The sequence below is a fragment of the Pempheris klunzingeri genome, chromosome 24 (assembly GCF_042242105.1).
Source record: "Pempheris klunzingeri isolate RE-2024b chromosome 24, fPemKlu1.hap1, whole genome shotgun sequence".
In the NCBI taxonomy this organism is placed as follows: Eukaryota; Metazoa; Chordata; class Actinopteri; order Acropomatiformes; family Pempheridae; genus Pempheris; species Pempheris klunzingeri.
The window spans coordinates 6046059-6072131 of NC_092035.1; the positions used below are offsets into that span (position 1 = coordinate 6046059).

A 26073-nucleotide genomic window follows, 5' to 3' on the forward strand; every position below is an offset into this window, starting at 1 on the left:
TCAGAAGTCTGCAAAATCTGAAACAGTTTGGGGTTGAAATTGGGGTCTCAAACATTTTGGGAATTAAAAAAAAAAAGTCTCACTACACATTGTTACTGTTCAGTAAAAAGGATGCATCTCAGAAGTTTGTAATTTTGAATTTGTTGAAGTGTTCCTTTATATGTTGCAGATGAATTAACCATTTAAAAACCCAGTGGATTTTCTAAAAAAAACTTATTGTCAAAAAGCCGACATGGCGACTATTTTTCTGTCTGAGATGGATGTTTTTTACAGGACAACATGTTTCTTTGCCAATGCAATCATGCTGTGGTTTGCAGTGTTGTGAACTGCAGTCATCAGTATAAATCTTTCTTTTTTTTAACAGTGTGGACAGAGTAGAATTGCAGGTTCCTCTACAGAGATCACTTTTATTCCCACTGACGTCCCATTTAAAGAAAGAGTTAATAACAAAAGAGCGGATAACAGAGAGGTCAGCACATTTTTCATGCAACGAACCACCATTTGCAGAAGGTAAAACTTAAGCCCACAATGCTTAATTTAGATTTTTCCTGCCAGCCGGTCAGCTTAATGCAAACACTGTTTTTATAGATGTGACGTTCAAAGCCGATTCTCTTTTCGTTTTTTTTTTTTTTAAACCATTTACAACACTAACTGTCAGACATTGTTGCTTTTTCCAGATTTGCGTCACACATGCCAGTTTATAAAAGGGCTTAAGTGGGGATTCAGAGGATGACCGGGCCTTTTTTTTTTTTTTTTTTTAACGTCACGGCTTTTGTTTCCTCACATGGTTTAACAATAGAACAGCCAGTGAATCAGAGGCCAGTTTTTCAACTGAGTAGATGCAGGATTTTGAAAATCTAGCAAGCAGAAAATTGGGGTTTGAATTTACATAAAATATTTAAAGCTGTTCTTCCACTACAACTCTTGCTCTTTGACTGACAGATTTATAGTGAAATATGGGTTGAAATTGGAAACATTTGATCTCTTTTATTTGGAAATGTTGTTGAACATCCAGCCACGATGCTTTTGCAAATGAATGCAAGCTATTTTCAATAAAACAACGCTTTAAACTGTTCAGCAGATTTTATCCCCACATGTGTAGTAAACATTTCACTGGATCACCCGTTTGATTTGGGCCTCTCTCATACTATTGGGACTTGTGCTAACCCATCCCTGGGTAATAAACTCTTGTTACTGCTGAGACAGTATGTGCCTGACACATGAAGCAATATCTTTAAAACAAAGTATTTGACTGACAAGACGAGACTTCCTGCCCTCTATGTTGTGTCGATGTGATTTGATGTTGTCGTGTCACTAAAGCTCATCTAAACACAATCTGAAGGCTGACATGGCTGCTGCTGCTGCTGCTGCTGCTGCTGCTGCTTAAAATGAAGTCATGTTTCCAGGGGACAGCACAACTGACACGCAAACCAAACTCCTAAGGCAGAGCTGGACATTTATCGTAACGGTTGTACATGAAGTGTTGTTTTAAATCCAAACTGAATGGTTATAAATAGAAACTGAAGATAATGTTCATAAGCTCATGTTGGGTTCATGATTTAAACCCTGTTACAACTGTTTAGCTAACTTAACGTACCTCTGCACCTGTGTGCTATGAGAACACCCCACACAGGTCACACTGTTGCATTGTATGTAAAAATAACTTTCGTCAATGGAGTTTGGTGTTTACTAGTTGACATTCTGTGTTTCAGCTGGCTGACAATGACTCCCACCTGTGTGTCTTTTACATGATGTCAGATGTATTGTACCTTTTAAATTATAACGAAGGGCAATAAACTTATTTGATGGACGTTGCTAATTAGTCTGCTCCGACAGTTTTATGTGTTTGGGAAAATCACTGGTCACAGTCCTCCTAATGTGTGAACATTGAGATGTTTTGCAGTAAAAAAGAGAAATCTATCTTTTCACTCCGATACAAACATCACACTTCTTTTCCAGTCATTTCATCAGTTTTCATCTCGGAAAACAAGTTAAAAAAGGAGCCACAATTCTTCCCCTGCAGCAGCTGAAGCAGACCAGATTGGACTCTCACTTTTACTTGCTAGTGTTTGTTTTTACAGGCAGTGAGGAGCTCCTCACATGTCACTGGCGGCGGCTGTTAAACTGCCAAATCCTCTCAGCGCTGTACTTTTTCAACACTTGAGATTTAGGGTGAGAATTAACCAACAAAAACATGTTTTTGTTTTTAATCAAGTGTGGTGAGATAATCTCTGTGTTTTAAGGCGTTTTAGTGCTTTGTTTGCAGATGGAGGGGGGGGAGATTTTGCTGAATGTCTTTGGGAATTAAATTGCCAATCAGGAGATTAGCCCCAGTCCTGACAGATTTTTGTGCTCGAGTAAGAACTAAAGTACTGTTTATCTGAGCATCATGTCCATTAACTGTTGAGGCAGATCAGTAGATATTTTAATTACACCTTTACAACTCATGCTCTCTCTATTCCCTTTTCCCTTCAATGAATCCTGTCATCAATCAGTCCTTTTGTAAGAGCTTATAACTGTGAGTACAAACTGCTGAACAATGAGATCTTTAAGGCTTTCTCTTCTTTTCTTTTTTTTTTTTGAAGATCTGCCTAAATGCTCAGCCTGCAGAGCTGCCCTACAACTCCTCCTGCGTGCCGCTGAAAGCTGAAAGAGTTAAGAAGATTTGGCAGCTCCGCGGCAGCCAGCCAGCCGGTGAGGGAGGCACCGGCTTCCGGTGGCCAGAGGCAGGCGGCTCACTTGCCCGGGATTAAGTGGGATCGGGAGAGATTACAGGCTTCTCTCTCTCTTTCTCACTCGATGGAAGCGTAGTGCTGCGTCCAGCCAGCGGGGAACATTTTCCCATCATATAGACATTTTCCTGCACCGGCACTGGTGCTGAAAGCTGCTGGAGTTGGATGATAAAAGCTTGTGGCATCCTTAAGGAGTCAGACATAAAGGTAAGATGCATCTTTGGTAAGAGAAGGACTTGGAGGAAGGCTACAGGGATCACCCTCCATTTCTTCTTTAACTACAGAAACCTCTTGAGGAGCTTGAATCACTTTTTTTTATTTTTGCTTGAGTATATCAGATTTGGCACCCCTGGCACCTTTCCACTGTGTTTGAGATGGATTAGAGGCTGTAAATCCTGCCTGCGCTCATTTATTAACCAGTTTTATTACAGAAAGAGAGTTTTTGGTCTGTCACAGTGACCTACTTGAGATAATACAGGTTAAAATAACATCACAGCTGAGTTGTTTCTTAAGACCAACAGATTTTTGTTGATTCTAGTGTTTGCTTTCTGAGATTACATCTCCATATTTACATCACCGTTGCTCTTACGAGCTGCCGTGAAATGTGCCACTAACCCCTGACCCCATTCACACTAACACTCCTGGAGTTGTAACTACACCTCCCTACCTCATCCCACTGCACGCTCATGGCTCATGGATTACAAGCCGGGCGAAGTGGGCAGCTGAAGCCACAGAGGCCCAAATGTCTCACAGCGTGTCAGCTGCTTTTGGTAATTTGATTAATTGTAAATTTGTGCAAAGCAGATCCTGCATAATCATAAGTTACGTTTCTTTTAATCAAATAACTGCAAACAAGTAAGGAACAGCCGTCAAATGAGTTTATTGTCCTATTTATCATTTAAAGGTGTAACACATTAGATCAGCATGTCTACGCACAATATCAACTAGTTAACACCAAACTCCATTGACAAAACAGCCATTTTTACACACAGTGCAGCAGTATCACTGTGAGTCCCACTTGTATCACTTGTCTGATCCAAAAATACAAAAAAAAAAGAACTGTCTGTTGTGTTTCTATAACTTTTCCAGGTGTTTCCAGTCCTCTTAAGGAGCCAGTGGGTGGTTGGGGTCAAAGGTCGGGGGTCCAGTGACCATGAGGCAGGCGGTGGAGGCTCAGGTGTTGAACCCCCACTGTGAACTCGGAGAACATGGTCAGGAGGGGACACTGTCTTCATTAAACAAACATACTGCTCTCTGTCACAATAACACTAATAATCCACCTGTGTGTTGCAGGCCTGCGTCAGATCCTGACAGATGTGATTGAGGAGGTGAAGCAGTCGATAGACCAGGACATCGACGGAGCAGAGATCCTCCACAGTCTGCTGAACGCCCCCTGGCTGCAGTCGCTGCTCAAGGTCTGAAAACACTCTGTGCTTTGTTCTTAAATGTGTCTCTAAAACTGAACTTATACAATTCAAAGAAATGTATTTATTCTATTACTTTTTACAGCTTTTGTTCTGTGGATTGCTTTCTTTCAGTGATGTTTGAAAGCAGAAAACTGTAAATGAAAGACATCAGGGAAAATTTAGCTCCCAAAAACTTTGCCTTTTTCATCCAAGTCAAGTTTCCGGGAGCTAAAACGTGCAGATTTTATACCTTCACTGAATCATCTTGCACTCAGACCAAATACTGCATCTCAAAACAGCATCAAATTGATTGATAATCTATGACAACCTCACAGTATTTAAGGATAGATTTGAGTTATAATCATGTTTTCAGGTTTACGAGTGTCTTCAGAGGTACCTGAGAGACTCCCCAGCACCAGCTCTGGACTACGCATCAGGACTTTCACTTCAGGTTACACTCAGATTGCTTTTATTAATATTTTGTTGCCTCCATTTGTTTTGTTGAAGCCTTTTTTAAATTGTGGATGTGTGGTTTCTTGTGTGTGTAGTTGCTGATTGATATCAGAGCGTTGCCGGGCTGCTCAGAAGAGGCCAAAGAGCTGTACCGCCTCCTGAGACAGCCAAACCTGCAGGTGAGTTTTTTTGGTCTAAACATCTGAAAATAGCAGAGTTTGGCCTGATGATGGTGCTTTGAAGAGTCATTTATAATGACTTTGATTGGAAAAGGCACAAAAAGGAGGCAGGAAATCACTTTGCATGAAAAAACACTGTGCTACAGTACAATTTTCTGTTGTATTTGTGCCTATTAATGAGGAAACACATAAGATTTATACACTTTTATAGGTGTCTTTGTCATTTTTCCTGTTATTTGGGCTGACAAACAGTTTAAAAGGGGCTAAATGAAGACCAAATTAAACTCATATGAAAGTCAGCTTACATTAACCACCATTAACCTGGAGTTGTGCGTTACTTTGACCAGCAGCGCAGCAGTGTTCAATAAAAAAACCATGTGATCTTCACGTTTTTCAGGCTCTTCTCTCGGCTCATGATTCGGTGGCCCAGAAGGACTATGATCCGGTACTGCCACCAATGCCAGACGACCTTCCAGATGACGAGGAAGCCACCCGGATCGTCTGCCTGGTCAAGAACAAACAGCCTCTGGTGAGCTACACAGCTAAAGTCTCCTCAATACTCTTTTAAAAAGTAAGAATCGTTAGAATATGAAAACTCCAAATGAGGTAATTTTCTCATTTGATACACTTCATTACATAAGCCTGACATCTTAGTTGACTCACAAGCCCGTTCAGGCTCTGTATTCAGACACCACCTGACCTGAAAATAAGATCTCATTTTGAAGGGATCACCCTCCCTTGTCATTTTTAATCCTACTTTGAAAAAGGAGGTTTTGTTGGTCGAGGGAAACGCGTCATGTGTGGAAGTGTGGATCTTTTTACTCTACATAAATACAGCAGATAAAGTTAGTGGTTGCTTTTCAGATTCAGATTTTTAAAACACATAATTAAGGATTAAACTGATCTTTTCTCTACCTCTTTGAGTCCCCTTCTCTTGTTTCAGATGTCTGTGAAGGGAGGAAAAAAATGTGAAACAATAGAACAGGTTTTCTGTAGTTTGTGTGGGGATATAATGTACAGTAGATCAGACAAATGCAGGACCCATATGGTGTAGTTTGGAAATGGATCCCTCCTTTCTAACTCCTTATATTGGTATTGATGGAGGCGCGGAAATATCGAAACTTTTCCACATAAAACCCAAATGATCTGAGTGGCTGTATACGAGTTGGGATAAGAAGGAAACGGAAAGAAAAAAGTTTGTTTACATTTTCAGTATATGCAGATATTGGTTGGATATTTTAATATGTAGGGTTTTTTGCCATATATGAATCAAACAGCTGACTGCATCCAACACAGACCAGATGTTTGAATTTTATAATCTCTCATTTGAATAATAATCTGTTAATGCTTATTTCCTGACAGCATACACCACTGAAAAAGAAAGATTCGCTCTTGTCACATCAGTTACTGAAGAATGCTTAATTCCTGTCTTTGTCTTGTCTTTTTGGGAATTTTATCCCACATCTCTTACAATAGTAAGTACTGATGTGATGTTGAGGATAAGTGTTCTTATCAATGAAGCTTAAAGTTCTGTTTTTATAGCAGGAATTCTGTATTTTACACCTTTCTTCCTTGCAGAGGAAGTTCTCAGTCTCTCGTGCCTGTGTTGAACATTTCCGTCCACCTTTGAGTGACTCTGTTGTCTCACAGCCCTGCAACCCCCGGAGAGCTGGGCTCTCGCTGCCCAGAACATCCTCCTTAAGCGTAAAAAGCTCCAGAGGGGGGATCCGCAGTCACTGGGACACCCTGAGACGTCTGACCCAGCAGAAGCTTCACCGAGGTGCTGCTTTTGGGGTCCAGAGTCCTGGTGCTGGGTGCCGGGATGTCAAGCATTCATCGTTTAGTATTCGGAGAGGCAGCTACCCGCCAACTGAACCAACAGCAGCGGCTCGGCCGTACTGTCGACCTCACTATACGAGTAACTGTCAGATGTGTTGTAGCAAGCCGGTGAGCCAGTGCAGAGTTTGTTACACCAACCTGCTCTGGGAGCAAAGTGTGAACCGCTCTGCGCCTGCAGTCTACAGCTCTGTTCTGATTGGTAAGAAATATCTGCTGGTTTTTCATCACCTGTCACCTGTCTCCTTCCATCGCTCATCACAGCTGCTCGTGATTTTTCATGGAGTAATAATGTCTCTTTTTTCATTGGAGACAACATCATCGAAGAGCTCGACAGTGGAGATGAAGACGAGTCCGCCACTGCCTCATCCCCGCTTCCCACAGCCCGCCGTTGGACGATGTCTCCCCCGTGTCTGTCCTACTGCTCCAACGTAGACGGCTACCTCCAGCCAGGCCTGCGTACCAGGCGTCAAAGTCAAAGCCCTCGCGTTCGCACTGCTCCCCCGAGCCCCATGCGCCCTCGCCATGTGGTGGATCTGCCCTCGGTGCCCCCCGTGGAGCTCGCCAAGCAGGAGAGCTTGGACGAGCTGAGGATGACAGTGCAGCTGGCCGCCAGCTCCATGGAGAACAGCACCAAAGACATCAGGCTCCTCGGGGAGAGGATGGCAGCCGCCACTGAACGCATGTCGGAGACGGTGCAGGATAACTCCCAGGCCCTGCTGCTCCTCACGCAGGTGGTGGACCGGCTGCAGATGCTCCTCGCCGCCACAAAGACTGACATCAACACCCCAAAGCCCTCAGTCGCTGAGCAAGACAGCACAGCAAAGAAGAGCCAAACTCCAGAGAGCCAAGGGCAACCTCCAGCCATGACACACCAATTCAAATGTTCCTTCCCCTCACTGCTTTCCTCCGCGCCCTCCTCCAGCTCCCTCAGCAGCTCCGTGGACACTCCCTCCACCTCTCAGGGGTCCGGCTGTCTGCCTGTGTCTTGCGGCGGGTCGCCCCGGGCTCCCCCGAAAACCAAGAGTGTCCCTTTGCCGCAGAAGAAGCACGTTCACGCTGAGGCTCAAGCGTCCAAGCACATCCCAACCAATGGCCTGCTTGATGAGCCCAAGAACACCTCCCACGCCGTGAAAGGATGTCATTCAAACCAGCGGAAGAAGAAGAGGAAGAAGACGACATGATAGACGCCGAAGAGAGTCGACAGTGTGGACTTCTTGGGTCCTTTGAAGCCGTCTCCACAGATCGGCTGACCTGCAAACACCTGCAGTGGTAGCTGACATTTAATTCGTACTTTTTGTGGTGGTTTTCTTGGATCATTTCATCCCGTCATATTTCCACACCTGCTTTATTCTCACCTGTGACGTCCGATGTCTTTGGTGAATGAACTTCATTGATATTCATTTGGAGCTCTGGTTGACATTCATTTGTGTCACCGCTCGCCTTCCATTTCACCCTCAAGTCTTCACATCCTGTCATGGCTTCCATCATTTTATTTGTCTTCATTCATGCGCGTGCATCTACTCCCCCACATCACTGCAGGTTTATTTACTCTGTGTTTTCATTTTCTCTGTTCTAGGGAGCGACTATAAAGAGAAACGAGATCACAGGGGAGATTTTTGTCGCTCGGGTGATTCATGGAGGGCTGGCTGATCGAAGTGGTGAGCCTGTTCTCTCAAGGATAATGTTCTCAGTTTACTGTATATTTACAGTAGTAAAGTTTAAAGTAAAAGTTTAAATACTTTTTTATTTATCTTAACATGTTGGTGATATGATGAGATCTGGACTTTTAATCCAAGCTCAAAGGTAAATTTACCAGCATTCAGAGCTTTCAAGCTGGAAAGCTTAATAAGTGGATCTTTCGGCTTTTATTATTTTAATGATCCCAACATGAAACCACCTTCATGCTCAAATGTTCTGCTGCTTCCCATTAATTATGTACATTTTTATCTAATTTATACTCTTGATGCTTAATATAAATCATATGATATCATATTTAAGGTAAAAGCTAATGTACAAAAGGACTTAATATAAATAGTTATCCCCGCATTATTCTTTAAATTCACAAAATAACCAGGTTTTGGTGTCTTTAGAGACTTTGAGAGAATAGGACTTTCACACACTTCAAATTATCTGGGAAAATGTCCATTTGAAAATGTAAATGTAAAAAACCCATTCTTAAGATTTTTGTATTTGTGTGTGTGTTTGTAGGTCTGCTCCATGCAGGGGACAGGATCTTAGAGGTGAATGGTTTTCCTGTCGATGGGATGGAGCCTGAGCAAGTTATCCAAGTTGTGGTAAGTCGCTGGTTGCACTTTGTGTACAGAATAAAGTTTTGATTCTATAGAACAAATCACCATACTTAATTTTACTTTTTTTTTTAATCTTTATTCAAGTTTTTAAGTGAAAGCCGACTACATTTTTAATTTATATACATCCGACTCTCTGTCTTTATAATGAAATGCCACATTACCACAAGCTAATCATAACTCTGTTAAAGTGCAGTAGAGTCCATCCTCTCATGTCGTGATAAGTCAGGAGCCTTTAAAATGTGCTAATTAACTCATGTTGTTTCTTTACAACCAATCAGCAAGCGAGGTCACAAGGCACCATCATGTTTAAAGTTGTCCCCATCACAGAGAGGCCGGTCCACAACCAGACGATGGTAAATCATGACCTTCTCTCCACCAGCTTCATTCTGTTACACACTAAAGCTGCAGATCCTCATAATAAACTAACTCGTGTGGTGTCAGCTGTACGTGCGGGCCATGGCCGACTACAGCCCCCAGCAGGACCCGACCATCCCCTGCGCCGACGCCGGCATGAGCTTCCGGAAAGGTGACGTCCTGGAGATCGTGGACCAGACGGACGCTCTCTGGTGGCAGGCCAAGAAGCTGCCCAGCACCACAGCCTGCGCCGGCCTCATCCCCTCCACCAGCCTGCTGAAACGGTCAGGAGGCTTCACTGATTCATCTTTTTTTACTGGACGGGGCACAGTTAGCTTCTTACAAAGGTGTCTGTAGGTTTAGCATTATCTCTGCTGACGTTAGACACATAGAGGGTGATTTCTTGTTTGATTAACAACAATCTGTAAAATAACAATTCTGATAAGAGATTAATCATTTTAGTAACTTATCAAGCAAAAATGTGGGTTTATTTGGGTTGAAGACATTTAAACTACATCACCCTCTGATCTGGGAATTTGTGATTCAGTATTTTCTGACTAGGTCAGCAGCAGCATTGGGATTTGAAAGTTGGTGTGAAATATTCCTAAAGTTGCAGTTTGTATGTTGTGTGCGATGCGGCATCGCTTAAACCTGAATCTCCATGTTGCTACAGGAAGCAGAGGGAGTATTGGTGGTCTCAGTCTTACCAGTCACATGGCTGCATGCAGACCTGTAAGTTCACCCCCATTTTCTTTAACTTATTTTAAACCTTATATGAAACAGTGTCAGACCTGATACTTGAAACTGAGTTTTCATTGTGCTTTGCCCCACGCTTACTGAAGTGAGCACTGTAGAGGAAGGTAAGGAGAGATTACATTTCAGGTTTAAAAATACTGGACTCGTCCTTTAATTTAAATAAGCTCATGTAGGTTTAGAACTAAATTATTTATGTGTTGTGTCACAGATATAACTTCCTTTTTCCATTTTTCATTCACAGAGGAAGACATGATGGCTATCGATGAGAAATGTGTGGAAGCAGGTAGAGCTCACCTGTCACTTATCGCTCTGCTGAGCTTTAAATCTTTTATACGCAAACTTACTGCACGTCTTTGCTGCCTTGTGATTAATCTCCCCCTGTTTGTCTTTTCTGCCTGTCAGATGAGGAGGCATTTGAATCCGGTAGGTAAGTCTTTGTTGATTTAACCTGTTTGACCCTGAAGTCGGTGTCACACATGCAAAGCACATCCCCTGCCTCCCGTCCTTCGTCTGAAGCATCTCTTATTGTTTCTTTTCCAAACTCTCGTGCTGTCTGACGGGGAAATGTCAGAGGAGCTCAGAGAAGGTGAGAGAAACCTCCAGTGTTTGTCTTTTTTTATCTGCCAGCTGAGAGAAAACTCACAAAACTGTACTTTCTTAAAAAAAATACAGTGGACCAAATATGACAAAATAGAGAAAAAACTAAATACATACACAAAAATTAATTAAAGAATAAACTAAATAAGAACAATTCAAGTTCTTTTTCAGTTTTGCATGCCAAAGTCAAATCTCACCTGTCGCAGTCTTTCAACTTTATGGAAGAACGTGTATGTACTTCTCTTAAGATAATAAATGCAACTTGTTATTCTATGTAAAACTATTAGTAATAGATATGGACAACAAAAGAACAATAAGTTGCATAAAATAAACAAAATACAGAAGGTTTATTGCCAGTTTTAATGAAGTGATGTGAGGTCTTTGACACACATCAGCCTCCCAGTTTCTTCTATGTTGTATTAACTGAATATTTAGTGGAGAAAATAATCAGCAGATCCATTTGAATCCCTGTGTCTCACTGTGCTTCTCCTCATCTCAAACCAGAGGAGGATGACTTCAGCAGCAGCAGCGTTGAAGGGATCTACTTGGGTAAGTCCTCAAACAGCTGCTCTGACATCTGCACAGTAAAAGTCACACAGAAATGGGAAACTGAAAGAGCCCTTGCTGTAGACCAGTCCATTAACTCTGACTGTCTCTTAGTTGGCTTCAGGCGCAGCATGCGTCTGTGTCGGCGGCGGTCTCACAGCACCACCCAGCCGTCCTGCCACACCCGCTGCTCCAGCAGCTGTAGCACCCTCAACAGCCCCTACGAGGAGGTGGTGCGCTACCAGCGCCACCCGCAGGACACACACCGCCTCATCGCCCTCTTAGGTACCCAAAACCTTTTAGATGGGATGGAATCAAATGTTCACTGTTCTTGCTGCTTGTTTATTCTCTCCCATCTCCACATGTTGTATTGATATGGAGTTGATAGATTCCTTATTATTTTCTCAGGTCCGCCTGGTGTTGGTGTCAATGAACTTCGCAGGCGTCTGATTGAAATTGATCCCCTCATCTTCCAGGGAGCTATACCTTGTACGCACCAACTTTTGTCTTTCACCAAATTTAAAATCAACTAAATTACCAAAATCTTGATCAGAACATGTAAAAAAAACCAAAAACAACATTAGAAGTCCAGTTTTTTACCTTTGTATCCGACTTCTGGATGACAATCGTCAATTAGCTGTTCATGTATTTTATATAATTTCAATAATGAGCGTCCTTTTTCTCCGACCAGACACCACAAGAGCGCCCAGAGGATACGAGGAGGCTGGCAGAGAGTATTACTTCACCAACCGAGAAATCTTCGACAACATGGTGTATAACAACAGGTACAGCAGTGTAGAGGACTGTAGAGGCCACACTGCACTGTTTGAACACTATTTATTCACCACTGAAGCCTCTTTTATACATATAACAACATATTCATGAGCATTTGATTCTTTCTCACACTCTCCGCAACATAATCAGTGTTTCAAATTATGGAAAGCTGTGACTGAATGTATCACAACTCTTAAAGCTGCCACAATATCCACCAAATTAATTCAGAAATGTGTTGCAGGTTTCTGGAGTACGGCGAGTACAAAGGGAATCTGTACGGCACCAGCATCGAGTCTGTGAGGGAAGTTTTAAACAGCAGAAAGATTTGTGTCATCGACATCGAGCCAAACGTAAGAAGAACATCAAGAGCTTGTATTCTAAAATGATGTTTGTCCATTTAAAAAGTGATGACGGCATCGTCTACACACAGAAGCTTTAATTTGAACTTACTTCCTCTTTGTCTTATCGCTCCACGTAGGCCCTCCAGGCAGTGAGGACCCACGAGCTGAGGGCCTACATCATCTACGTGAAGCCGCCACCACTGGAGCGCCTCAGGGAGACCAGACAGGACTCGTACATCACCACCAACTACTACGTCAACCGGCCGTTCAAAGTAAAGTTATTTGCATGTTAAAACAAAAGAGCACAACGTAATGGAGGAAAAAAGGGCTTTTAAAACTTTAAGACATTAAAATCAACGGTAGTAAAGACACTTGTTTCACCTCAAGTATGCAAATCAAGGATTCTCAAACTTTTTTTGCAAACTTAAATGAATACAAAATAGATCAGATAAAAGAAAAAAGAATTAGAGTAAGAAACAATAATGCAAACAAAAAAGGGATTTAGTTATTTTGACACATGAAAATGCACAGAATTACATGGCACTATAGAAATATACATCTTTATACCTATATATTTACATAAATGCATATGTGGTGGAGGAACATAGGCGCTGCTTTGAGGTTAGAATCACCTTGACCATCAATTTAAAAACTTTATTTCACACCACATTTAAGACATTTTAGTGTAATTGAAGCTAACTTTTGTTTCCTCCAACAGGATGAAGACTTCCAGGAGATGGAGGAAGCCGCCCGGAAGATCGAGTGTCACTACTGGCAGTTCTTTGATCACGTGATTGTCAACGATGAGCTGCAGGACTCCTGCACCCAGCTGCTGGAGGCGGTGATGAAGGCGCAGGACGAGCCGCAGTGGGTGCCTGCCAGCTGGATACGACCCACCACTGAGTCGTAAGAGAGGAGGAGGAGGAGGAGGAGGAGGCGGAGGCGAGGGGGCAGGAGAGATGTGACCCCCTAGTATCATGGCAGCAATCTCATTTCACAGATTCCTCACTATAAAACAAAAATCTTAACAGGAAATGAATTTTACGTCTAATGACTGCATGTTTTAGGGGAGTGGGGCATGGAAGAAATCCACATAATTTGATCTAGTAGTTACTTCTGTGCTTGATCTGGTTCTTAAGTCGCTTCAAATCCCCAAAGATAAGACGGAGCTGGACTCGAGCCCAAAGAAATCCCTGAAACTGTGCCAGAGTGTAATATCAGAAGCTTAATGTTAGAGGCAACTAGAAGCTTAAAAGAAGTAAAGTGTGCATTCCTCTGGGCTTTTTGGAGCAACAAAGATGTCAGATTTTCTAAATTTAGCAGAGCATCAAAGCCATTATTGTGAAAGTTACTGTAGCGCTTTGAGAAAAACAGTTACCTGCTCTGCATGCAGCTTTACTTTACTAAATGTTCATTGTGGCCCGACAACAAAACAGACAAAAACAGGTGAATTTCTTGCCCTGCTCCTCCCTCATGTACACAGACCTGCAATAAAGAATGGGATGTTTTTTTCCGATTGTTTACATACTAAAAACGCAGAAAATGGTTTCTTGTTTAATGTTTTATGTTGTGTTTTTCATTCTGCATTCATGTCACTTCTTTGTGGTTGCTATAGCCTAAAATGTGTCATTGCATGCCAAAAAAATAATTCACTATTATTAACTAAACATTAACAAAATGCTGTGTTTGGCACAAATCGTTTACACTTTGTGTCCTTATTTAATTAAAGTAATGTGAGAATATGACGATGTACAAACAAATCAATGGCATTTTAATATTTTTACCTGTTTGTGACATTAATAAAGCACTTCTGATAGTAATTTATTCAGTCATTTATTAATCTCTTTTACTTTGTCTCTTCCTGCTTTGCATGGGAGCTTTTATTTTGAAGGAACAGGAAGTGTGCTACTGCTAAATACATCCGGATAACATCCGGTGAATAAAGTAAACAAAGTAGTAGGTTACTCACTTTTATACGGTTGTAGTTTAAAATATTCTTTTTAAATAAAAATGATTTAACTGGATGAATAATTACAAGTGCAGATTTAGGCGGAATTTCTCAGGATGGACGCTGGAGGCTCAAAGGTAACGCTAATTGTTTTATTTAAATAACGGTAACGTTAGCTCCAGTTGTTATAGTAACGTTAGCTCATCATCATTATAGCATTTAAGTTTGACGAAAAATGTTCACTTTTATGATTTAATTATGGTGTAAACTTTATTTCTGTGTAAATTAACGATAGCTAGCTGTTAAATAACTTGAGACTATTGCGTGATAACGTACTTTAACGTTACATCACGCTATTGGGATACTCGTAGAGAGCTAGCATAGCTAGCATTAACGTTACTTGTGGCTAAATATTTCTAATAATCTGTGTTTTATCATTATAGAAAATGCGACCCAGGGAGCTTCCGCCTCTTCCACAGGTAACTCCAGCTGTAATCACCCTAAATGTGTGTTTTTAAAAATGTGTTTTACAGAATAGTTATAATACAGTAATCAGATCTCACTTAACTTTAACTGTATTGTCCTTTAAAGGGAAGTTCTGCACACAACCACTGATGGAAGAAGTATTCAGGTCCTTTACTTCAGTAAAAGTCTAAAAGCACACTGTAGAAATGCTCTTTTACTAGTAAAAGTCCTGCATTGAAATAGTTACCAAAGTACAGTATGTGCATCTCATCAGGACTATGCGTCACAATGCTTGTTTTGTCCAAACCTCAACAGAATAAAACATACTCTAAAATCATTTTTAATCGATTTAAGGGAACGCAGAAAGTTCTCCCATCTGAGAAACTGTAAATGTTTGGCAGTTGTACTTAGTATACAGAGAATAAACGTGGATGTAAGACAGGTTTAATAATTGATTAATTAATTGAATTTAAAAAATGTGCTGGTTTGACCTTCTCAAATGTGAGGATTGATTAGTGAAGATTGAATTTCTGCTGATTTTAAGCTGTTGATCAGACAAAACAAGTAAACTGGGACTTCTGCAGAATCTGGGGGAAATATTAATGCACATTTTATAGATTAAATATTAGATATTTTAATATCAATAATATTGTTTGTCCTATACCAGCATTTATATATCTCAATATCGTAAATGTAAAAAAACACTAATGAAATAAATAAGCTAAATAATATCGCTTGTTATACATTGATTATTGCTTAATAAAACCTGAGAAGTAATAAAAAAGTGTGTAGAAGTTGTCCAAGTGTATGAAGGGGCAATAAAGCTCAGTGTTGGTGTTAATACGTCAGAGTTTTGAGAGGTTTGAGTCATCTGACCTCTGCCCTGAGTAATCCCCGGTCCTGGCGGATGTGTGAACGTAGAATAAGCCGAGGATTTAACCGTGTCATGTGGAGCTTCTCTCCACACTTGCTTGACTCTTGGGTGGAATGGCCAGAAAGACGATGGTAAGGTCTTTTATCTGAATCTGTGCTGTAACTGAACAATTTCTGCACAGCCCACACGTCCTCTGCATGTGAGCGTATTGTTTCTGAGGTGAGCTAATTTGTTAGAGTGTTTAAGTTTCATTTGATTTTACCAAGTGTGAAGTGTCATTGGTCAGCTTATAAGGTTTTGCAAGGAACTTTAATTTAGCTTTTCTTATTATAGCTTCAGAAAAACTCATCCAGCAGGAACAATTGTTCAATAAACAGGATCTAAATATTCATTTAGTCTTGAATTACTTATCAAATGTCTCTGTGTGTGATTTGTGGCAAACGTGCTGTTGTTCTAGACCTCTTACCTGATGTAAAATCTGTATGTGGACCATAATTAGCAATTCTTTAATCCATCTGTTCATTCATCCATTTCCTGCTGCTGTATTCAGGTCCAGGTCATCGTTAGTGATTCATTAATGATGTTATTAGGTGTTATTGTTATGCATTGCTGAGAAATACTGACAAAATGTGGAACAAGCATCAATAGATTTGTGTGTCTGGCTGGATTTCATTAATATTTCTCCTGCTGTGACACATGAGTTAAGTTGTTTTCTACGTTTAAATTTAACTTGAAAATGGCCAAACAGACACAAACCTGGCTTCTCTTTTTTTTTTTTTTTCACTCTTAAGCGAGGACAACGGTCACTTCCCACAATGCCGAGGTACGTAAACATTACAGCCACTGCGACACACACACCGTTGTCCTTATGGACACTATTTATGCTGACCAGTCGGACTAAACTTCTCTTCTCTCTCTTGTCGGACGTGTGGAAACATGAAGTCAAGACACAGCTGGTGAGTGAAGATGTGAATCGTAGAAATTTGGATTTATGGGATGTTTATGTTTATGATGATTCAGTCATTTATTGTCATTTCAAGGCGATTGATTGGAACATAAGTCACGCAATGCATTGATCAAAGTGTAAAACAGATCGGTAATCATCATCGTCTGCTCCATTACATAATTATCTAACCTGCTGAGCGGCTCTGTTTGAGGTGTGCTATTCTGGAGCTTAATGCCTCTTAGTCGTCTGAGAGGGAAATTAAATTAAAAAGGTTGTTTGTTAGCGGTGGGAGAGGTTTCCTGCAGAACTTATGTAATCTAGCTTCATAGATTCACATCACAGGACGCTCCACTTCTCCACATATTCATGCTGAAGCTCTTGTTTTTCGATGTAACTTTATTTGTCATGTCGAACAGGAGAACCGACGGCGACGAAACACAAGAAGAAGAGAGTGAGAAAGGAGACGAGTGGAGTCGATGATATGGACGGTACGTAACACACACACACACACACACACACACACACATCTGTGTTTCCACTGACAGCATTTGTTTGTTAAAGCTAAACCTCAAATGTCTCAGTTACCTTGATTTAAAGGGCTAGTTCACCCTAACATGAAGGCTCAGCAGCTCTTTAATTCTTAGATGTAGAATAATAAATGTGACTGAAAAGCTCATCACTTGTTTTTGCTGCAAATAAAATACATTTAGTTAATATAATCCATCCTGTTGCTGCTGCTTTCTGTCTCATTAAATCTGAAGTATTAAGATTGAACAGGGCTGTTTTACTATTTAAATTAGTGCTTGCTACCAAGAGATGGTTTCTACAGACAGAAATCTTCAGTTTCCTCCTTTAAAAAGCCAAAAAATGTAGCTTGGTGACGAGGGAAGCTTCTGCTGTTCCCTGTGTAGATCAGGGGATGGAAATGGGAGGCCCCGGCAGCCGGAGAGCGTCTGAGAACGGCGAGCAGCTTACCCTTGAATCCACGACGGACGCTCCCCCACAGAGGAGGAAGAAGAAGAAGAAAACTCCAACAATAGGTAAAGGCTGAGAACATAAGCTTTGTAGTTCTACCAGCCTTCAAATGTTTTAGTTTCATCAAGATATAATGAAGTGTGGAGGCCTTTAGACCATCATGAGAAAACAGTTCCAATCTGCATGCTGCTCACGAGTGTTAAACTCCAGCATTAGCAGCCCGGAGCTTCATCCTGACTCTTAGCAATGTGTAAATTTGCAGTTTCAGATCTCGATGATGACCAAGCCGAGCTGGTGAACGGAGACGCAGCAGATCACACGACTGATGGAGAGGAAGTGGTCAAAAAGCCCAAAAAGAAAAAGTAAGAAAGCAACAGTTACTGGAGTTTTGATAAACAGTGAAATGTGTTGTAAATGTTTGTTGTCTGAACCATTTCTACTGTTTTTAACCTGTGTTATACTTTAAGTTTATGCATAAACACCTGGTTTGAGTTATATGAGTTCTATATTGACAAGTTGGAGGTTTTTTATGACAATAAAACGCCATCAAACACAGTAGTAATAAAAATGTAAGAACATTGATCATATGTGGGACATCTTCTTGTAATTTCAGGAAGCCAAAGGTCGTTGAATCGCAGCTTCCCGATGAGCTGGACGTCGAAGAGGATGATATCATCACCGACACCCCTCCTCCAATCCCCCAGCATTCCCTGTTCTCGGCCCCGCAGGGTCAGAGCCAGCCGGTGGGGAAAGTCTTCGTGGAGAGAAACAGTGAGTAGCCAAGGCAGAGGAAGTGGGCAGGTCTGGTAAAGGGCAGAAGTGGTAACTTGTGTGTGTGTGTGTGTGTGTGTGTGTGTGTGTGTGTGCAGAGCGTTTCCAGCCTGCCGAGCGCTCAGACTGGAGGAAAACCAGCATCCAGACAGATAACATGACAGAATTCCAGCACATTCAGCCGCTCTGGACCACCAGAGATGTTTCTGTCAGACTGCACGAAGGCTTCAGGTGAAGGAAATGTGTCTCGTACAAAAAGTAAAACATACACGAGCGTGCGATTTCCCCCCCCCTCTAAAGGACCCTCCTGTGCTTCGTATCTGCTGCAGGGTGTTCGGTCTGTACTGCCACGGCTTCCTGGCGGGCTACGCCGTGTGGAACGTGGTGGTGGTGTACGTGTTAGCCGGGCAGCAGCTCACCGCTCTGTCCAACCTGCTGGAGCAGTACCACAGCCTGGCCTACCCCTCCCAGTCGCTGCTCTACATGCTGCTGGCCATCAGCACGGTGGCCGCCTTCGACAGGTAACGCTGGAAACAACACGGCGGGCGGACTGGCACGTCCTTGGCTGTGTAGTTTCAGAGCAGTTTGTCCTTCACAGGGTCTATGAGGGTGCTGGAAATCCTTGAAAATGCACCTTAAAATGCTTGAAAAGTGCTTGAATTTTAACTTTAAAAGCTTTTATTTTGAATGTTCTATCTACATGAATATCTACATACATGCAGAGTGGATATTCACACAAATATATTGTGTGAACGTCGACCAGACAGATACTTAAATTAAAGTCACGTTGAGACATAAATATAAATAAAGTCAGGTTTACCAGTGGATCTGTGTTTAATCTGTGTTTTTATGTAACTAAACTGAATTCAGTTTCCTCAAAATAGGCCACTGAAGGTATTATAAGTGCTCAATTTAACTTAACATAACTTAAATAAATATTTTCTTTCTGTTAACGAACTAAAATGGAGATTGTTGCGACTCAATTTTAGGATTTTAGGATGAGACGAGTTGGATGAATTCATCATTTTTCATTAGATGTCTCGGTTAATGTCGCATTAATTTGAAATTATTGTTAAATCCTGCTGGGAATTACAAAAACGTGAGAGGCCATTTTGTTCCTACTGGTTTTCCATCAGACTGGACATGATTATTAAAGGGATATAACATTGAATTTAATGTGGCATTAAAAGGATCCCTCTAAAATATCCTCTTCTCACAGTGGAGCTGCTTAGTGAAACGGACCTGTGTGTAAAAGTACACTGCTGTGTTCTCAGGGTGAACCTGGCCAAAGGCTCCATGGCTCTTCGGGAGTTCATCACACTGGACCCCGTCGCTCTCGCCTCATTCTGTGAGTCCAAACAATCCAGCTGCATTCAGCACAGAGTTTTTAAAGATGAACAGCTCCTGTGTGTTCGGTTCCAGTTCTCACTCTTTGTGTGTTTTCCCAGTGTATTTCTCAGCGCTGGTCCTCTCTCTGAGCCAGCAGATGACCAGCGATAGAATCAACCTGTACCCAGCCTTCAACGCTACATTATGGTGAGCTCAGTGCTCTTATTTCATAGTGAAGCCTCGGTACGATGACCTGACGCTCTGCTTTCTCTTCTCCAGGCCACCGGGGATGGAGCACCAGATTCTCCACCCATGGGTGACCGTGAACCTGGTGGTGGCTCTGCTGGTGGGGCTGGCCTGGATCTTCATCGCCACCAGACCAGAAACAGACTACACAGAGGGTGAGAGAGAGTAATCTGTCAATGTTAAGCAGGAAACTCCACCTTAAAACATCCAAACAGCAAGAAAGAAGCTTTATTTTATTCATTTCTATCTTCTTCCTCTTCAGGTTATCTGATGGCCATGGAGATCGAGCCTCCCAAACCAGAGGACAAATCAGAAATAACCGCCTGAGAAACATTATTCTGTACATCAGCTCGGACACATCTTGTCGTTTTGCACATATTGTTGCTCTGCATTTTGGCAGGGAACGTGTTGTAGATTATTTTTGTATTTCTGAAACGTGAATGTGCTCGTCTCTTTTTAAATACAGAGTTTTATCCAACAAATCCAACAACGTCTTTCTTTTTTTTTTTTTTTTTTTTTTTTTTTTTTACATTGAACAGGAGTTGGATGCTAATACATAAAACATGATGGAACATGAGGTGTATATTTAGTACTGAGTGGAATAGTTACTCTCTCCTATGGTATGTACAGGTAAAGCCATCAATTATACATTTTTAAGCAATTACACCTATAGATAATTATATGAATAATATACAAATAATGCCATTTAAACCTATTTTTAAGTGAAATGTCTGTGTGCTTCCAGCTGAAAATATTCACAGCTGAACCATCTGAAAAAGGTGAAATGCTGAATTAGTTTAAAAGTGGGCACTGAATGAAGTGTGCAGGGCTGAATAGAGTTGAAATTGGCATTTAAGGTGGAAAAGAAATTGAATAATAGTAATAAAATTATAATTAAATAAATGAAAGTGCCTGTTAACATGCCATTTAAAACTGGAAGTAGCTGAACTGTAAGCAATAAGCAGCTGGAGTATGAGAGGAAGTACTGGAGCTGAAATCAATTTAATGAATCCTGTTAAAAGCTTTGATTCCACCTATCGATTTCCTCTGAGATCGATTAGTTCGCTCTGCCGGCCATCCAGGCCGTGTAATGGAACACAGAGGCTAACGAGCCTGTGCTGTATGTGTTGACGTGGTGACGGAGGCTGTTATCAGTTTAGGTGGAAACCTCCAGATATTCATGAGTAAAAGTTAGTAAAACTGTACTGTTAAAAGCGAGGAGTCATGCTGGACTTTGCCATCTTTGCAGTCACGTTTGTCATCATTTTGGTCGGCGCTGTTCTCTATTTGTACCCGGTATGTAGCTGCAAGTTTGCTGCTAGCTTTAAGTCAATGCTAGCTATTAAACGTTACGGTAGCTCTCGAGACGCCAATTTCCTCTCCAAAAAGTGTTCATTTGGTTTCCATTTGCTTGAAGGCAAGCGGAAACGTCTCATTTAATACCGGAGATTTTTAAACTAATTGTTTACTGCAATCTGTTGATCATTTGTCAGCCAACAAACCAAACCAGGTTCAATGAAATGCAACTTTAAGACTTATTAAAGTTAGATGTTTCTAAATGGGTGCTGTTAAGTACGTCATTTGTATGCCGAATTTGCCAGAAAACCTTTAAAATAAATAATCGTATGACCTTACTTGGTATCTTGCAGTGTATGTTTGCCATTAAGTGAGGAATCAATAAATTGCCATATTTTTCAATGAGGTTCCAACCTCAGAGTAACCAACCTGTCAACATATTAGAGGAGACAGTGGATGTATGTGAATGCCAGAACACATATCCTTATGGTCGAAATCATATAAATATTGAGATATTTCACAGATATTATATTTCTAATCATGTTTTCAGTCATCCAGAAGGGCCTCTGGCATCCCAGGTCTCAATCCCACAGATGAGAAGTAAGTTTATATCTTTACTTTCATTAAAGATGGTGTGAAGTTAATATACAAGCAGACAACCAGCCTCTCTGTACACATACTGCCACTTATAATTAACTTCCTGGACTGTCATATATGTGCAGCATGTTATTAATTATAATTTTGAATAGTTTTCAGGATGTTTTCACTTCAGACAGACTTCCAAAGTAACTGTCCACGTATGCAGGACAAGTGTGCACATTAAATTCACCACTTTGTGGCTTTCTGCTCTGTGAGGGATGGGAACCTGCAGGACATCGTGAACAGAGGCAGTCTGCATGAGTTCCTCGTCAGTCTGCATCAGGAGTTTGGGTCTGTGGCGTCGTTCTGGTTCGGCGGTCGGCCGGTGGTCAGTCTGGGCTCTGTGGACCAGCTACGGCAACATATCAACCCCAACCACAGCAGTAAGAGCAGCAGCATTCTCCACACTGTTGGGATCTGTATTAGGACCTTATAGAGACCTCTCCATAGACTTCAATTGTTTTGTTATACACGATTATACAAGATTTTTTTTACTCTTCTCAGCTGACTCTTTTGAGACGATGCTGAAGTCGTTGCTAGGTTACCAGTCGGGAATGGGAGGCGGGGCCATGGACGCCTTAATAAGGAAAAAGGTGTATGAGGGTGCCATCAACAACACACTGAAGAACAACTTCCCTCTTGTGCTCAAGGTTTCCACGACTGATGAAAAGATATTTCCTCGTTCCTCCATTCCACATCCAGGTTTCATAAAAATATACAATGCACCTTCTGTCATTGTTTTCTTTTACTTAGATGGTGGAGGAGCTGGTGGGAAAGTGGAAGTCATTCCCGGAGGATCAACACATCCCTCTGTGCTCCCACCTGCTGGGCCTGGCCATGAAGACCGTCACCCAGCTGGCCCTGGGCGAGAGCTTCATGGACGATACAGAGGTCATCTCCTTCCGCAAGAACCACGATGCGGTGAGACAACAACTCAAACCTCAAGTCGCTCTTTTGTGTCTTTGGTTCGTGGGGGTTTCAGTTTAAAGATGCCTTACAAACCAGGCACGGCACACGGCCCTTTTCAATTGAAGTTGAAAAGGGCCGTGTGATTCATGTTTTTCTCTCCTTCTAACTCATGATGGCGCCATCAGATCTGGTCAGAAATCGGGAAAGGCTACTTGGACGGCTCCCTGGAGAAGAGCTCCAGCAGAAAAGGACATTATGAGAAGGGTGAGTGAGGTTTGCATCATGGTCATTTTTTTCAAGCCTAGTGAGGCTAGTTATTGTCCTGATCTTCATGTCTCCTCTTCTTCGCCCCCTTCCTCACCTGCTGTGTGTTGACATGTCTGAGCAGTGCTGGGCTGTTCAGCTGTAGAGAAACAGGAGGGAAAGTTTGCAGAGGCTGAGATGTGATCTCTGTGTGCAGAGGAGGTTGACAGGCAGCCAGAAACCGTCTGAGAACAGATAAATGACCGTGCATAAGCACCGGCTCACTATTACCTCCTTAATCAGTGAACAGCCACTGTTTTTGGGGGACTTTTATTGATTTATCTGCCAGTGGTAATGCCACTGAGATTTGGCCCCTGGCCAGAGTTAATACTGGATGCAGTGTGAGGAGCTGGAAAGCAAGATGGATGCAGTCTTTTTCACTTCTAACCCCACTTTTGGTGTCAAAATGTAACTGAAGCAAATGACAATGTCTTTTATTTTTTTATGTTTTTTTTTTTCTTCCTGGGCGTTCAGCTCTGTCAGAGATGGAGTCTGTGCTGCTGTCACTGGCGAAGGAGAGAAAAAGCCAGAGGAAGCAGACGGTGTTTGTGGACGCTCTACTTCAGTCCAGCCTCACAGAGCGACAGGTGAATACCAATGAAGTCGCCAGTTCTAGTTTAAAACCAGGAGACAACTTAAAAGATCTCCACGGCTCCCACAAAAGGCCTGAAAAGTACCTCTGTTTGTTTCAGATCATGGAGGACTGCATGGTTTTCTCTTTGGCTGGATGCGTCATCACTGCCAACTGTAAGTGACAAACATCAAAACTGCCTGCAAATTATTACATTGTTCTGACTCAGTGGTTGAAAGGAGGGGGAGGTTTTAGTCACATATCAGGAGGACGAGAAGAACAGCTGAGAATTTTCTTTGTCAGGACTTATTGTGATATTATTAAGCCATCGATGTGTACATCATGTTGAAATTAAACTTAAATGGCAGCTAAAGTGTCAGAGAAGAAGAAATCAAATGCTCTTTTTACAGATGAATCCCTGAAGCTTAATTATAAAATGCTGTGTTTCGGCAGTGTGCATCTGGGCTCTCCACTTCCTGTCCACCTCAGAGGAAGTTCAGGACAAATTGTGCCGGGAGCTGGAGGAGGTTTTGGGTTCGGATCCAGTGTCCTTGGACAAGATCCCTCAGCTCAGGTAAGATCTCTGGACCTGTCATCTCAGACTAGACACCTGGCAATAGTGTGGCATGCTAAGCTAAGATTTGGGTGTCAGAATTTTGAATATCTAACAATATTTCGTCCCTCATATTTGGGCTCTTCCCGGCATAGTTGGTGCATTCAATAACCTCTATCTTATCACATTTCTGTCCTTGGGAAGATACTGCCAGCAGGTCCTCAACGAGACGGTGAGGACTGCCAAGCTGACCCCCGTCGCGGCTCGGCTTCAGGAAGTGGAGGGCAAAGTCGATCAACATGTCATCCCCAAGGAGGTATCTGGTTTCCTGCTGTCTGTCACCGCCTGCTTGCTTATTTCTCCTCAACTTATCAGGAAATGATCACAACCAAATAATCAGACGAAGAGAAACCGTAATTATGCTTGGAGTGAAGAAAATAGGCCTCACATTATTGGAATTACACTTAATAAACTATAAGTGATGAACAATTTGCCACTTATTGGAATCTAAAAAGTGTTGTATTTGAAGAAGTTAGTCACCCAAATCAAGCAAGAATTTGGATTCAGTGGTTTGTTGTGGTTCCTTTTTCCCATTTTATGAAAAATGAATCATATTAGAAGTGAAAAGTGCTTTACATAAGATGTAAAAGGCATCAAGACGAGATAAAAAGAAACAAGCTCATCTAAAAAGACACTGACTGTATAAGGAGCATATACTGTACATATGTTCTTTTCCATATTTCAGACTTTGGTTATCTACGCGTTAGGAGTCGTCCTGCAGGACTCTGACACCTGGAGCACCCCATACAGGTTCACCTTCCAGACATTCACATTTACTTTTGACACATCCGTCAATTCAGGATTTAGGATGCCATTGTGAATTAGAAGTCCAAGGTGGGGGTTAAAACACTGATGTGTCTGATGTGATTTACTGCGCCGTCCCTCAGGTTTGACCCAGATCGATTTAAGGAGGAATCAGTGGGGAAGAGCTTCTGTCTGCTCGGATTCTCAGGGAATCAAACGTGCCCCGAACTCAGGTAGGGACGACCTCCTGAACCCTGAATCAGCTGTAGAAATGTCATGGACATTTGCTGCTCTCTCTGAGCTCTAAAAAGAAGCAAATTTGGGTGTAAATTTCCTGCATATGCAATGAAATCTTTCCGTGTTGATGATATTTGTTCTGTCTGGGAAGGTTCGCCTACACTGTCGCCACCGTCCTGCTCAGCTCGTTGGTGCGGCAGCTGAAGCTTCGCCAGTTGAAGGGGCAGGTGATGGAGGTCAGGTCTGAGCTGGTATCCACGCCTAAGGACGAAACCTGGATCACCGTCAGCGGAAGGAGCAGAGACTGAAACCCCTCCAGCAGGGAGACGACCTATTCAACATCTGGACTTAAAGAATTACCTGCAAAGTATTTCTTGAATGTTGAGGATTCAGTCTGACTCACGTTCACTCACGTTCTGGTAGTTGACACTTTTTTGGAATTAATCTCTTCATTTGCATCATTCTTGAAGGCTCTTTTTGTCACAAAGAGCCTTTTCCCACAACTTTTAATGTACAGTCATTGTGTTTTCTTTCTTTTTACAAACAAGTTGTCTTTCTGGTGCTTTTTGCTGCAAAGCAACCTGAGGCCTTAAGCACATTATTACCTTGTCTGTTCACAGGTCATAATGTTATTTGCACTAGTTGAAAGACTCCATCTGTTAAAGGAGAGAAACTCTGTGGTTTAATACTCTACGATGTAGAGAAAAACAACTTGTGCTGCCAAACGTTTTTCTATAATCCCTTGTACAATTGCCTTGAGTCAAAATTCCCAACGGCATGTGGTTTGTTTGTGAACTGACCCACGTGGCACTTAGACATTTCAGTTCTTTTTTAAAACACAGTTGCATCTTACGTATTATTAAATATGTATGATTATTTTTGTGTGTGTTTGTGTCATTCTTTTTATTCTATACATATTTT

At 41.8% G+C, this 26073-nt stretch overlaps 3 protein-coding genes across 4 annotated transcripts; all 3 read left to right on the forward strand.

Annotated features, from left to right (window-relative positions):
• Positions 1-2745: 2745 nt before the first annotated feature.
• LOC139223795 (MAGUK p55 subfamily member 4-like) lies at positions 2746-13207 on the forward strand. Its single transcript, XM_070855790.1, has 22 exons — positions 2746-2939; positions 3822-3943; positions 4026-4147; positions 4512-4589; positions 4687-4770; positions 5168-5299; positions 8186-8267; positions 8818-8903; positions 9197-9271; positions 9360-9556; positions 9946-10004; positions 10115-10132; positions 10270-10311; positions 10431-10451; positions 10600-10614; positions 11130-11174; positions 11286-11456; positions 11580-11660; positions 11863-11956; positions 12187-12295; positions 12424-12558; positions 13005-13207. Exons 2-22 carry the CDS (start codon positions 3886-3888, stop codon positions 13194-13196), a joined length of 1896 nt encoding a protein of 631 aa, XP_070711891.1. The 5' UTR covers positions 2746-2939; positions 3822-3885; the 3' UTR covers positions 13197-13207.
• Positions 13208-14224: 1017 nt separating this feature from the next.
• Positions 14225-20315, forward strand: LOC139223669 (transmembrane protein 237A-like). 2 transcript variants are annotated; one of them, XM_070855638.1, is made up of 14 exons: positions 14225-14371; positions 14678-14713; positions 16365-16396; positions 16516-16529; positions 16936-17007; positions 17431-17559; positions 17757-17856; positions 18108-18265; positions 18364-18496; positions 18595-18786; positions 19540-19613; positions 19714-19801; positions 19874-19995; positions 20103-20315. In XM_070855638.1, exons 1-14 carry the CDS (start codon positions 14351-14353, stop codon positions 20165-20167), a joined length of 1236 nt encoding a protein of 411 aa, XP_070711739.1. In that variant the 5' UTR covers positions 14225-14350; the 3' UTR covers positions 20168-20315. The 2 variants fall into 2 exon arrangements, with proteins under 2 accessions (XP_070711739.1, XP_070711741.1); XM_070855640.1 differs by having other exon boundaries at positions 17763-17856.
• Positions 20316-20954: 639 nt separating this feature from the next.
• Positions 20955-26028, forward strand: cyp20a1 (cytochrome P450, family 20, subfamily A, polypeptide 1). Its single transcript, XM_070855774.1, has 13 exons — positions 20955-21136; positions 21687-21736; positions 21992-22158; positions 22280-22425; positions 22529-22696; positions 22870-22948; positions 23462-23574; positions 23680-23734; positions 24012-24132; positions 24316-24427; positions 24857-24921; positions 25059-25148; positions 25304-26028. The coding sequence occupies exons 1-13, from the start codon at positions 21065-21067 to the stop codon at positions 25458-25460; spliced, it is 1395 nt and encodes a 464-aa protein (XP_070711875.1). The 5' UTR covers positions 20955-21064; the 3' UTR covers positions 25461-26028.
• The last annotated feature ends 45 nt before the right edge of the window (positions 26029-26073 follow it).